Here is a 13,639-nt window from a genome sequence, read left to right on the forward strand (position 1 = left end):
CGGTGCGTTTAGGGTTCTCTCACCAACGATTTTATCCATGGCGAACAAAGCAACGTCGTCCTCCTCCTCTTCTCCGCCGGTAACCTCAAAACCGTCCTCTCTTTTTCCGATATAGTCTCTCACCCCTGTCACTGTTTTCTTAATCAAGACTCTTGATCAGGTAGTTGCAGATGAAACGCAAGACTGGATGGTCGGAGCCGGGTCGGGTTGGGTCGAAGCTCGTACATCTTGCGATCACTTGAACTCTCTTTCTTCCGATTTGCTTCACTTACCAACTCCTGATACTCCTTGTTCAAGGTAATGGAGACGCTTGATTTGATGTTTTGGTTAGGTCTCTCTGCAACACGTTCCTGCTTTACGCGATTGTGATGATGCTTGGATTCTTAAAGATGTTATGTTACTGGAGTCTCTCAAATCTTTTAGATTGATGTATTTTTTGAATTGAAGCCCTCAACAAGTAGTTCTGACATTTAATTGCATATAGGCCATGGAATCAAGTTTCTTCTATGTGCATTGGGGTTAGTGCAGTTGAAGGCCCTTCTCCTTTGTGATTTTTTGCTTAGTAATTCTGAATTTTAAGGAAACAATCTAAAGCATTGTACCTCTTGTGCTTGTGGAGTGCCTGTGATTGATTTGTTGATTTTTTCATCATTATTTTAGATTGATGCATTTTGAATTGTAGCTTGGAGCCCTGGACGAGATAAATTATATGTGAGCATTGAGTTAAGGTCGTTTCACATGACAGAACTTAACTTAGAGTTAGTTTTTATCTTTGTCTCTCTGTTTTTAAAAGTCTAAAAATATATGATTTGGCTATTTCCCTTTGTGATTTTTTTTGTTGAAGTTAAAGATAGAATATGATACTTTTGTGTAATTGTAAATATTTCTAAGGATACACTTTCCATCATTGTATCAAAGCTCTTGTGATTGTTTGTTGGCAGTATATTGATTTTGACATCATTGTTGTATTAACCCAATTATCTAACAGTTCAAACATAAGTTAACTTTGAATCCGTTCCATCGTTGACTCGCTGAATTGGCTTTTCGCTTTGCGAGTTTTGTTTAAGCTGAACATATCAAAAGATAGGGATGTTTAGTACCACTTGTAGGGAGTGTTTAGTGATTCTGAATACTAAGAAAACAATCTCAAGCACTGTATCAAAGCTTTTGTTGTATTTTTTGGCAGTATATTTGATTTTGACATCATTCTTGTATGAACTCAATTATCTTACTTTCTAATGTGTACAAGGTGCCAAAATCCAGTAGAGAACTGGTTATGCCTTTGTTGTAAAGAGGTTCTATGCAGCCGTTTCGTGAACAGGCATATGCTTATGCATCATCAACAAACTGGTCACTGCCTTGCACTCAGCTATAGGTACATGTTTCTCATTACATTTGTTTTTTCTTCCTTAGTTATTTTAATGCCAACTGATATTTGATATCTATGTGGAAGCACAGTGACTTGTCGGTATGGTGCTTCTGCTGCGAGGCGTATCTTGATGCTCAGATCATATTGCAGCTGAGACCAATTCACCAGGCTGCTTACATTCTTAAATTTGGCGAGGCCCCTCCTTTACCCCAACTCTGAGCACCAATTACCTACTCTTTTTCTTCTTACCTGGTCTTTGCTTTTAGTCTCTCTGGATGTGTTAGGGAAGATAATGTAATGTCGTATACTGAGCTCTTGTTGTTTTTTTCGTGGTTCCATGATGCCAATGAGGTTTATTACGTTAACTATCATCTCACTTAAAATTAGTGTAAGTTTAATAAAAGTTCAATTTCGAACAAATGATTAATACAAATTAAATTTCTAACTAATGTTAAAACAATAGCTTCATAATTCCAACGCAGAATTTACAAATTAATAAACAAAATAAAAAAGTACGTTTTATCTGCCACAAATAAAATAAATAACCGTCGATCCCACTTCCCCCACAATCATATGATTGAACCCCACTTTCTCCTACAAACTCTCATATCCTCTGTTAACTCATTATGATGAGCAAATTCAATAAGTTATCTTTGAAGGCTGAGACACAAACGAACAGAACACGATACAATAATGTTTTGTTTTTTGTTTGGATGGCGAAAGACATCCAAGTGTAAGAGTGTAGTGAAACAGCTTCAATGTCGTTTAAAGCTGCTCAAGAACAAGAAATACGCTATTTCAACACACTATCGACACGACATAGCTCAGTTGCTTCGCATTGGTGAACGAGACCGTGCTCTTCATAGGGCTCAACAGCTCTACCTTGATGAGAGTCTCATGTCTCTCTACCACTTGTTGCTTCACTTCTCCGACGTAATCCTCCTCAACCTCTCCTACATTCGGAGACGTAAAGACCTTCCTGATGGCATCAACGAAGCCGTCTCAACACTTGTATTTGCCTCTGCGAGATGTGGAGACTTGCATGAGCTACGAGCCTTGAGGATTCTTTGTGGTGCGCGTTATGGGCAGCACTTTGTGGATACGGCTCTTAATCTTCTGCCTGGCAATTGTGTCAACCCTCAGGTTCATTGATGTTTCTCGCTTATCTTCTTCGCTTCTCTTTATGTGTCAATTAACACCCAACTCGTATAAAACTCGTTATGATTCAAGAAACTTCTAGTGTTGTTTCGTCTTGCTTAAGGTTCAAGAAAGACTACATCTCTGACCTCAAAAACCTAACAGAGCATAAATATACTCAAATGCAGGTTATAGAGAAACTCTCCATGACCACAGTATCGTATGATTCCAAGTCCAAACTATTGGGTGAGATAGCAGCGGAGCACAGCCTTTGTCTAGAAGTTTTGGCACTCCAATACACTCCGGAATTTCACAAACAGGTGACTCTTTGAATCACTATATAAAATCTTATTTGCTTCTTAATGTTGTTGGAGTTGCGACTTGCGAGTATGTAATATGGTACATTGGTACTTCTTGGTGTGTGTAGGTACTAAAAAGCAAGGAGGCAGAAGAAGAGACAGAAGTCATGGGTTCGGATTCTTATGAGCCAGAGTGTGCATCACAAAAGGCTGATAGCGAGGCAGAAGTGTATAAGTTCACTCTCACGGATGGGGATGTAAATGAAAAGCAAGAAAATAGTGGTGGTAAAGCACCAGGGGATCAGAGAAAAGCATGTGATGAGGATTATTTCATAGAGGAAGAAGTGGTGGAAAAAGATCAGAGCGGGTTCAGGTTCAAAGAGACTGACGAAGAAAGAAAAGAGAGAAGGAGGTCAAGGAGAAAAGCAAGATCATCAAGCAGTCCAATAGCCAAAGACATGGAGTATTGGAGGTACTACTACAAGGGAAAGAGAAGTCGTCAAAGGAGAGAGTGTGGTCACTGTTACCATATAGTGTACAACGTGTTTACAATGTTGCCGGATCAAAAGGGTAACGGAGGAGAAGCAGAAATAAGTTTAAAGGAAGCTAAGCATGTTCATCCTAAGCTTCCGGACTATGATCAGATTGTTGCTCACTTTACTGCTCTTAGGAAACAACAAAAACATATGCGTTCACCTTAATTCGTCACTCTCATTCTTTCACATGAACATTAAAAGTATGATCCATTTATTGTTATGTTATTTTATGTGATTCAGTCCCTATTAAGAGGAAGAGGTTGCCCTGAGACGAACCGAACCGACCACAATTCTGGGTTTTCGTTTCCTATTCGGTTATAACCGGAAATGTAAATGTTATTCTGTTATTGGTTTGGTTCGGTTCCACGGGCGATAACCCATCGGTTTAGTTTTAACCAAACTATAAAAAGACACTAACGCTCTCCCTCATTCCACTCGTCCAGCCCTCTTCACGAACTTGTACAATCGATGCCCCTAAAAGTCTAAAACTAAAAGAACATGGGAATTGGGAAGACATAGTTATGCTTTCTACTCCGGTGAAAGTGAAGTCTGAAGACTAAAAAGAATTATTTTTAATTTTTATTCGATACATTTAGATGAAATTATATACAATAATGATAGTTATGAAATATTATATTACAAAAACTTTAAATTACTATTAAGTTAATAATTTTATATTAAATATACAATTTAAAAAGAATTAAAAAATCAATTGTGTTTAAGAATTAAATCTGATCAAAAGAATCCTAAACCAATTTTATTTTTTCATATTTAATTTAACGTCACCATTTATCTTTTTGTGTTTTTTCATGATATAGGTGGCCAAATCAATGTTTTTAACCATCTTCGTATATTTTTGAAACCGGAGTGTCACAATTCACCCCCACTAACAGATCACAACGTTCTCGTTGCGCACCAAGACCGTCACCCCCGACGGTGTGAGCCCACTCGACTACAATGAAACAACCCGACCCGTTTTTTAATAATATATAATTAAACATACTATACTATTTAATTAAACTAACAACATAAACATCATTAACCAACCATAATACCAGTAACATGCACAGCAAAATACATGTATTACTTTATCAAAGTGATTCACAAAAATAACTACAACTAGAATAGAGGCTCTCTTTGCGTCTGAAACAGCCTAGCAACGTCCGTTAAATATCAAATCCCTTTGCTGGAACGTTTCCCCTAGACGTCACGAAGCTTCCCACAAAATCTCTTGCCGACCAGAAACCAGAAGAGACCACGATCTCAGTTACAACTCTCGATGGTCCCAACTCACATATGAGAAAACGTGTCCAACGAAGCTTAGGAAACGATTTCAGCAGTCGAACCCTCCTTCTCCCAAACCCTAACAGTTTTGTTTCCTTTTCTTCTCTATAAAACAAAAGCTTTGTTGATCTCCTTCTTCTCCTTCCCACCAAATCGACTCTCTTTCTCACAGACCAACAACGACAAACACAAAAGAGAAGGAGTCATCCTCATAAAGAAAAAATAGGGCTTTTGGTTTAATTAGATTAAACCAGGTTTATTTTAACCAAAACTAGTTAACCACCCTTTGGCTTAGTTAATAACTCAACTAGATTAGTAAACCAACTAGAAATTAGACCAAATTCACTCTAATTCCCAACATTTCATATTTTGGGACACGAGAGTTACTTCTACATTCGTCTGGGTTCGGCTCTGATACCACTTGTAATGCCCCGACCGCCACCTCTCTGTGGATCCCATGTCTACTCCCGGCCCATTGGTCCTTCTTTCTTAATGGGCCTCACATCCTCTAACTAATCCCGTGAGCTTATCCACATCCGACGGTCGGCTAGCTATGTCTGGGAGGTTTTAAAAATTTGTTTATCGTTCCTACAAATCACCAAATGATTTTTTCCCCGTCTTTTGTTCTCACTCACACAGTTCCAACAATCACTTCCCGGAAGGTCACCCCTACTGAAACTATTCCACCTTAAGCACGCTTAACTCTGGAGTTGTCTTAGAACCCTTGACCGAAAAGATAAGTGCACTTTGGTGATATATGTGGCAAATCAATTCTTTTAAGTCTCTCCGCATAATCCTGAACCTGGGGTGTCACACTTTTTTAAAAAAAAACTTAATAATATAGAAAACTATTGTATTTTTCAAAAATGTTAAATAATATAGTGACTAATCCTAATTGGTTATTTTAAATCGTATGTGGACAGCTTTATAAGCTGGTAGCTCCTACTTTTTATTAGTGTAGATTATTAATATTATTATTATTATTACTAGGACTCATATCCTTGCAATATCGCGGAGGAAGTATTTCAAAAAAAGTTACACTAAATTTTAAATTTAGAATTTTATAATATATTATAAAATTATTTGAAAGTAATAACATAGTTTGAAAATATATGCTAAGAATAAAATTAAAAATTATCTCAAAAGAAGAAAAATAATTAATAGTGCTAAAACTACATAAATATCAAACATATATAATTGCAAGCTAAAAAAACACAATTGTCAAAATGAAAACTTATACTAAAAAATATTATGCCAAAAAGACTCAACTTTAAGTTAAAAATTATTAAATGAAAAGTCATAATGAACAGTGACAACTTTATAAATTTTTTTGTATGTATTATAAGTATAACATAATTTATGAAAAATTATAGTAAAAAATAACAAGTATCATAATATTTATTGATATTTATATTATTAATTAATAAACAAATGTTATGATGATGTGATTGTAAGTGCAAATATCAAACAAAAAAATTATAATAAGTAAAAACGATACATAAAAGGGGTAAATGGTCAGATTATTATTATTTAAAAAAACGATAAAAACACCTTTGTCAATACATTATACATAAAAGGGGTAACTGATCAGATTAACTCTTGTATGGGTGAACGAGAAAGCACAGAAAAGTGAAGCTTCGACTCATAAGGATCCCAATATATTCCAACCACATCGCCTATCTTCAAATCTCTTCTCACGACGAATTCCCTACGCCATGCACTGCCAAGAATATAGCTTAGACACTTGGGCCATTTCTTAAGAACCAGCTTGTGCATAGTATCAGTGTCTTCATCATACACGTTGACTGCTAATCCAGGGCCTTCTTCGACTACCCTTTGATCAGATATAGGGAGATATCTCAGAATGTCGCTACGNTCAGATTAACTCTTTTATGGGTGAACGAGAAAGCACACAAAAGTGAAGCTTCGACTCATAAGGATCCCAATATATTCCAACCACATCGCCTATCTTCAAATCTCTTCTCACGACGAATTCCCTACGCCATGCACTGCCGAGAATATAGCTTAGACACTTGGGCCATTTCTTAAGAACCAGCTTGTGCATAGTATCAGTGTCTTCATCATACACGTTGACTGCTAATCCAGGGCCTTCTTCGACTACCCTTTGATCAGATGTAGGGAGATGTCTCAGAATGTCGCTACGCACGATGCTTCCATTCAGGAAAAGATGGTTTAGATAGCCAATACTGCTTCTGGTCAATTCCTTCTTGATGGTCCATGGATCGGTGTAGAGAGTTAGATTTGTTGAGACATTGTGGCGCCAGGTTTATGTCTTCTTCGGTTTGCTTATTGTCTGACGCATCTTCGGAATCATCATGTGGCTTGTCATACGGAAACAGATCCAGGGTGACCAAAGTCTTATTTGACGCTGAAATGGGAGCCATATCCTTATCCATGATTGAAAAAAACTAAAAAACCTGACCATTGGATCAAAACTCTTTTTTTTTTCTTGCTTTAAAATCACAGTCAAAGAAGCCTCTTTCTAAAGTTAGTTTTTTAAGTGATCTCTCTACTTAAATCATTTTGTTACTGGATCTGAAATTTATAATGAAATCTGAGAAGCTTAGTATACATTTCAAAGAATTTTCAAATATATGCAAAATATACGAATATTCAAAACGAAATAATTTAAAATTATGTTAAAGATCCCTTCTCATAAGTGCGAGCTAATTTCAGAATAACCTTAACATTACAGTTTAAAATGTTGATGAAAATCAAATTTAAAACTATTTATCTGAAATAATTATATATAATTTAAGTGTATATTTTTTTTAATGATTTTGTACAAATCTTGATACTAATAATTACGGCAAACCCCATATTCATAGTTGCTTTTAGATCTAGATATATTAAACTTTTAGTGTATCTTATATGCAACTCTATATGAATATTACTAAGATCTAATATGCGGTACACTACCGGACAAAATATATGATATATGAAAATTTGTTAATGTATAGAACTCAGAATTCTCAATTTAAAACAAAAAAACCATCATAAAATTAGTAAATAAATAAAAAAAATGGACGAGAGGCCAACCTATACCACGAAGACCCGATGCGTTTATAAGGAGGCGGTCATCGTTTGTATATGGTAAAAAAATTCTGAAGTGTTGTTTTGTAGGAATTCATGTTTATATAGACATTGAGCGTTGAACAATAATAAATAAAAAGACATATTGAGTATAGATTCATTACCTAAAAATAGTATCCATCAATTATACTTTACTAAGTGTTTTTTTGACTAAATATAATATATATAAAAAATTTGGACTAAAAAGTCTCGAGAGAAAATCGTGCGAGTGGATTTCACGCGCGGCGATTTTTTCTCTCCCGAACTCTTCTTCTTCTGATCATAATTTCGTGCATCGACGTTAGGTCATCTGTCAATTTCGGTGATGGTGAGGACCCCTCGGCCCATGGTTCTTCATTCGTGACTCATTGCATCTTCTCGGTAAAGCTATTGGACAAAATCAAGGGAGCAGTGGAAAGGAGAAGAATCTGCGAGACGCCGATGGTAAGAGCTTCACCGGAGGTGTAGCTATGCGGAGTGGAAGAGGGAGATTCACGGCGAGGAACGAGAGAAGAAGGTAGATAGATCTGGAGACTGGAGATTCTAGAGGTTTCACGGGATCGGTTATGATAGGAGAGGTAGTCTCCGATCCGGCGAAGCTAAGCCACCGTCGAAGGTCTTCATATCTACTCCCTACTGCCTTTCTCTCTCACGACTGAGCACAAAACCTCCACGACAAAGGACAGATCAGATCTCTTCCTCCTTCTCAAAACGGTTCTACAGTGGCGGGATGGCAACGGATCTTGGCTCACCATCTCTGTTCGGTTACAGTCGTCCAGGCTCACCGGAGGTCCTGTTCCGGTTGAGCATCCACATATGTGGACGGCGGCTGCAATGAGCTTTTCGTTTGTAGATTAGGGTTTCACGGACCAAAGTTTAGTTTGGTATGTGAACCCGACCGGTTTTGTTTTCCAACGGTTTAATTCGGTTTGATGTATATGAGTTGGACCCCTTGGGATTTTTGTATGGGCCTACTCCGGAAATAGCCCATTGTACATTATATTTTTATAAATTGAATATCCTTTAATAAAAAAAAAATTATGGCAATATAATATAAATTATGTTGACACGTGTAAATTTATAATTACCATATTATGCAGTTTTAAGGCTTTCTATTAACAAGGATTACTTGCTTTTTTTTTTTTTGGGGGGAAGGTGAAGGTGAAATTTAGTGTTTTATTTAAAATCTGGCAAACGAGCAAAAAGAAAACCCTCACCTTTTTTAAAAACATGTAAATGATCCTTATTATTTTGTGGGGTTTTAATCTCTCAACTTCTAATAGATGATAACATAACTCATGATGTTCAAACCCAAATAAAATCTGAGCATTATATTAAAAAAGAGATATAAAAAAAAAAAATATTAAGATCTAGTTTTTCTAAATTCAAGTTTACAAGTAATCTTTGGAAAATTGATTTTTAAATTTTAAACTGATTCAACATTTATTATTTTATTATGATCATGTAATAAGTTTTTATTACTATCCCTACTATTAAAAGAAAAGTCATTTATAAAACTAACTTTAGTTTTGTAAAGAATTACATACAAATACCATTGGAGTTATGACAATTTTTTTTAAGTAAAAACAAAATAGTCCACTACTCAGAAACGGATAAACATGCGGGTCAAAATGACATGGTTATAATGTTTCGGATCTTCTTCTTTAATCTGGACCATTGCTTCACTTTAATCTTGGCCGTCAAAATTATATAATAAATATATGATCCTGATAAAAAAAGAATAAAATCGTGAACATTTAATGTTTAAATGGAGAGAATATCAGCATATATGTATTTTCCTTTTCATAAACCATAATCAATTTAATATTTTCTAAATTTTACTATTTCATAAATTTTAGGAACAATAACAAAATATTTAATTCCCAAAACCGAATTTTAATAACATAATATTCCCTATAAATATAATACTATATACATCCGATTACTTCATATATTTTTTTTTGTTCTAAATTATGATGGTTGTTTTCTCTTCTTTTTCTTAATCCATATAAGCCTAAATTTCTTCTGATTTGTTTTAGTTCAATATAAAACTAAAAAATGCTATGTGTGTTTTTTCTTTTTACAACCAGCTCCGTTTTGAATTTTAAAATTAAAATTACGGTACTATTAAAAAAATATATTATACATTAATCTAAAGTTTTTCTATTATTTCTTAATTTTTTTTTGAAAAATGTAAACTGTAATATAAATCTTCATATTATATTAGATTATACCAAATTTTAAGCTGGATTTTTAACGCAAATTATTTGATTGCATGTCCTATAATTATGGTGTTAATTGTAGGGGTGTCAAAATGGTATAAAATTCTATCATATAATTATGAGATTTATCAAATAACAAACAAACTTGGTTACTGTAACATCCGCGAACCGGAATTCCGGTTTAGAGGATGCATCGGTTGATGCAAGGTTGGTTTTATGCGGACGAGTTTAAGTTTAACGCTGCGTTTTGGGTTAGGGAAAAACCCTTAACATAAGTTTCTGTCTCATTAGTCGTGTTTAGCCGCTTTTGAGAGAAAGAAAAGAGAGAAAAGGTGTTCCTAAGTGTTCTTGAGTGTTCCTGAGGAGTTTGGGAGATTGAAAGTTGTTCCTGTAGAGATTTGTAGCTGGGATCGTTGTAGGAGCTTCCTGGAAGTGTTTTCTTGCTTGGTTGGGGCTCAGAATCGTCTTGGCAAAGGTAAGTGCATGCCCATGACTTATCTAAGCTGGAGATTTCTCTGATCTGCTTGTTTATGAGTTGTTTGGCTTGTTAGAATGTTATCTGGGACGTTAGGAAGCTTTTTTATGGCTTGGGATCGAGTTTTGTGGTTGTAGGAACGAAGATCCGGCGAGAAGCCTCGGGGAAAACGATGTTCGACATGTGCGTCGGTCGATGCAACTGCGAGGACGGCGCGTTAAACCTTGGGTTTTCGTGCTATGTCGAGCATGCGTCGGTCGATGCAGTGTGCGTGTCGGTCGATACAAGTGTAACTTGCATCGGTCGATGCAAGCCTTGTGTCGATCGATGCAACTCCAATCGGTGTCGGTTGATGCAGAGTCCTGGTTTGTTATTGATGTTTGTTGATTGTTGATTGATGGTTAGAGATGTCTCTATTACTTGTGTGTATAGCCCAGTAGATGGGAGGATTGCCTTACTGAGTGTTTATTAAATACTCATGCATTGCAATTTGTGTTTGTGGTGCAGGTAAATGCAAAGTGTGATCGTGGAATCAAGGCAGTAAAGAGGAGGATGTTCTACAGACTTGATTTGATGTTTTCTGGCTTGCTAGGTTGCTAGAGTTGGGTCCTACAATGTTGTTTAGGATTGCTGGTTCTCTGGTTTATGTTGATTGGAATTATTACTCGTTATGATTTATTGATTATTGGATATTTATTTGTATTGTTATTTTCGTTGTTTGGTGTGTTTGTGGTTAGGTGACTGGTGGGTATGGGACCACTAGCTGTAGAGAATTTATTTATTATTATTATTACTATTATTATTTATTATTTAAAAAACGGGTCGGGTCGTTTCAGTTACCAAGAATTAAACAAGTGTGATATTTTGACATATTTAAAATATATATTACGGGAGAAATAAACTCACTATATTAGTGGAAGTATAAATTACTGAGGGGCTGTTATTGGAGAGGTGATTTCTAAGTCCATATGGAATTGTAAATTCCTAAAATAAAAATACATGGATTTTGAAATAACATGTTTTATCCTTAGATTTGAATCCTTCTATTTTACACTTTCAAATCCATTCAAATCCATTTAAAACATAATGTGAATTTTGAAATCCAAAAACAAATCATTAAATGAATAACATGGGATTTTAATAAGTATTTGTAAATCATGGAACCAATAACACATAACTAGGTAGAACACCAGCGCATCGCGCGGAAGCATATTTAACTATAAATCATATCAGATATTTTATCTTTGTTATTTAATTTATTTGACATATACTCATATTCTTATTCAAATTTTTTTTAGTAGTTAATTATTAATATATATTGGATTATTGTATTTGTTATTGGATTTTATCACCAAAACAAACAAGAAATCCACTAATGAATAGGTTTGTTATCTATTTCCTATTGGGTTTTTAATATTTTGGCGAGATGGTGAAAGGATGGTGATTGGAATAATATATAGGCATGTCAATTAGGGCCAAAACCCATGGAAAGCCTGCGGGCTGGCCCGGCCCAGCCCCGAAAAATATCGAGCTCGGGCTTAAATATATATGTCCAAAAAAAACGGGTCTTTCGGGCTATAGGGTCTTTCGGGCTAAGTCCGACTGGACTTGGACCAGCCCGAAAAGCCCTTAAACAAATATAATTGTACTGTTTTTTTAATATATTTGTTTGATTGTAATAATTGATTAATGATTTATTGTAAATAAAGTTTAAAACTCTAATTCTAGTTTTCATATTTAGTTAATAATCTTACTTAATACTTTTAAAATTTTAGTCTGTGATATTTTATATGAATTATATATTAATTTATCTGGTTAAAATATAAAAATCTGATTTAGTTTCAACTTTTTTTTTTAAATTAAGTTGGTTTTAGAGAATATAAATGAACTACTAACATTTTGATTGATTTGTTTTATAGTGAACCTTTAAACGTTGCTTTTCAAGACTTATAAGTTTGAATTTTTGATCCGTAAAATAAGCTCAAAAAAGCCCGAAAAGCTCTGTTAGGGCCGGGCTCGGCCTTTGAAATATAGGCTCGAAAATATTTCGGGTCGGGCCAGGCCGGGCTCAAACATATGCGGGTTTTACGGGTTTCAGGCCAGGCTGGACCAAGACAGCCTGATTGACACCCCTAATAACATATATATATATATATATATATAGGTTAGTAATTTCAATTAGGCTTTTTATATATTTTTTTCAAAAGATCACTTTCTCCAATTTAACGATTTCGAAAGAATATAAAATATATGATCAGTTTTTGGATTTCGGAATTTTAGGCGAAATTTTATTTATGCAAATCAAGGAATATAGTTGTTGTGTTAATCCCTATTTTTTTTACGCAAATCAACGATAAAGTTTGGTGTATATGATTCCTTTTTCGGTTTGCAGTATATCTGATTAGTGTATTTTTATTTCGTAACTTAATTTGGGAACTTAATCATTTTTGGAGAATAAAATCATAATAACACGTCATCCATTGTTGGTATCTATAATTTAGGAAAACGTTATTGACATCTAATTAGGAAATTTAAATTTAATTTTGAAAATTTCATTTGATTGTTCCTAAAATAAAGGGCATTAAAGAGTTAATGAGGTAACTAATATATGTTTTCATTGGCAGAGATTTTGTTAATATTTTTTTTAATATTGTTGTATTTTTATAGGGCATACGGAAATTTATACATAAATATAGCAGTGTTTTGGAATTAAAACAGAAAAAAAAGTATGCGTCGCTTGTTAAAACAGAATAATAATAGTTGTTACATAATATGTTGTGATTCTTGTTTGTTTTAAAACCAAACTTATTAATATTTCGAAATACATGATTCATTTGACCCAAAAAATTGTATTGTTAAATAAATTTACATCATTATATATGGACTTTATGTTATGGGTTGAAGGCAATATCCCCTAAATAATTGGGGTAAGGCTAATATGTATGTGAAGTTGGGATTGATTAAATGTATATATCATTCAAAATGAAATACACATATTAATGGATTTTTTGAAATCACATTGTGGTTCTTATTCTTATTTCTTAATACATATGGAATCTTTTACTTTAGAATTCTATTAGCTTTGTAGTTCTCATGGCTTATTTTGATTCTCTTTCTTCCATTTGTGATTCCGTCTCTTTTGATTGAATACTGGAACATTTTCTTCACGTTATGAGTGTGAACAATTGGTATGTGACGTACACCTTTTGGAACCTGTGCAAATG

At 34.6% G+C, this 13,639-nt stretch overlaps 3 protein-coding genes across 3 annotated transcripts; 2 read left to right on the forward strand and 1 right to left on the reverse strand.

Moving 5' to 3' along the window:
* LOC109131004 (histone deacetylase 6-like) lies at positions 7-1,740 on the forward strand. The gene is made up of 4 exons (XM_019241265.1): positions 7-79; positions 161-297; positions 1,250-1,375; positions 1,459-1,740. The coding sequence occupies exons 1-4, from the start codon at positions 38-40 to the stop codon at positions 1,586-1,588; spliced, it is 435 nt and encodes a 144-aa protein (XP_019096810.1). The 5' UTR covers positions 7-37; the 3' UTR covers positions 1,589-1,740.
* Positions 2,063-3,506, forward strand: LOC104767981. Its single transcript, XM_019240941.1, has 3 exons — positions 2,063-2,512; positions 2,695-2,826; positions 2,934-3,506. Exons 1-3 carry the CDS (start codon positions 2,063-2,065, stop codon positions 3,504-3,506), a joined length of 1,155 nt encoding a protein of 384 aa, XP_019096486.1.
* LOC104767982 (B3 domain-containing protein At2g33720-like) lies at positions 6,213-7,042 on the reverse strand. The gene is made up of 3 exons (XM_010491937.1): positions 6,834-7,042; positions 6,512-6,748; positions 6,213-6,459 (listed from the first exon to the last, which is right to left on the reverse strand). Exons 1-3 carry the CDS (start codon positions 7,040-7,042, stop codon positions 6,213-6,215), a joined length of 693 nt encoding a protein of 230 aa, XP_010490239.1.

The sequence above is a fragment of the Camelina sativa genome, chromosome 19 (genome assembly GCF_000633955.1).
Source record: "Camelina sativa cultivar DH55 chromosome 19, Cs, whole genome shotgun sequence".
NCBI classification, from domain to species: Eukaryota; Viridiplantae; Streptophyta; class Magnoliopsida; order Brassicales; family Brassicaceae; genus Camelina; species Camelina sativa.

Excerpts from the sequence above, each read along its gene's own strand:
- LOC104767981 (XM_019240941.1), top strand. The coding sequence starts at position 2,063 with ATGTTTTGTTTTTTGTTTGGATGGCGAAAGACATCCAAGTGTAAGAGT. Across the intron at positions 2,513-2,694 it reads GCAATTGTGTCAACCCTCAG|GTTATAGAGAAACTCTCCAT; the intron begins GTTCATTGATGT and ends ACTCAAATGCAG. Across the intron at positions 2,827-2,933 it reads CTCCGGAATTTCACAAACAG|GTACTAAAAAGCAAGGAGGC; the intron begins GTGACTCTTTGA and ends TGGTGTGTGTAG.
- LOC104767982 (XM_010491937.1), bottom strand. The coding sequence starts at position 7,042 with ATGGATAAGGATATGGCTCCCATTTCAGCGTCAAATAAGACTTTGGTC. Across the intron at positions 6,749-6,833 it reads GAAGGAATTGACCAGAAGCA|GGTAGTCGAAGAAGGCCCTG; the intron begins GTATTGGCTATC and ends ATCTGATCAAAG.
- LOC109131004 (XM_019241265.1), top strand. The coding sequence starts at position 38 with ATGGCGAACAAAGCAACGTCGTCCTCCTCCTCTTCTCCGCCG. Across the intron at positions 80-160 it reads CCTCCTCCTCTTCTCCGCCG|GTAGTTGCAGATGAAACGCA; the intron begins GTAACCTCAAAA and ends ACTCTTGATCAG. Across the intron at positions 1,376-1,458 it reads TGCCTTGCACTCAGCTATAG|TGACTTGTCGGTATGGTGCT; the intron begins GTACATGTTTCT and ends GTGGAAGCACAG.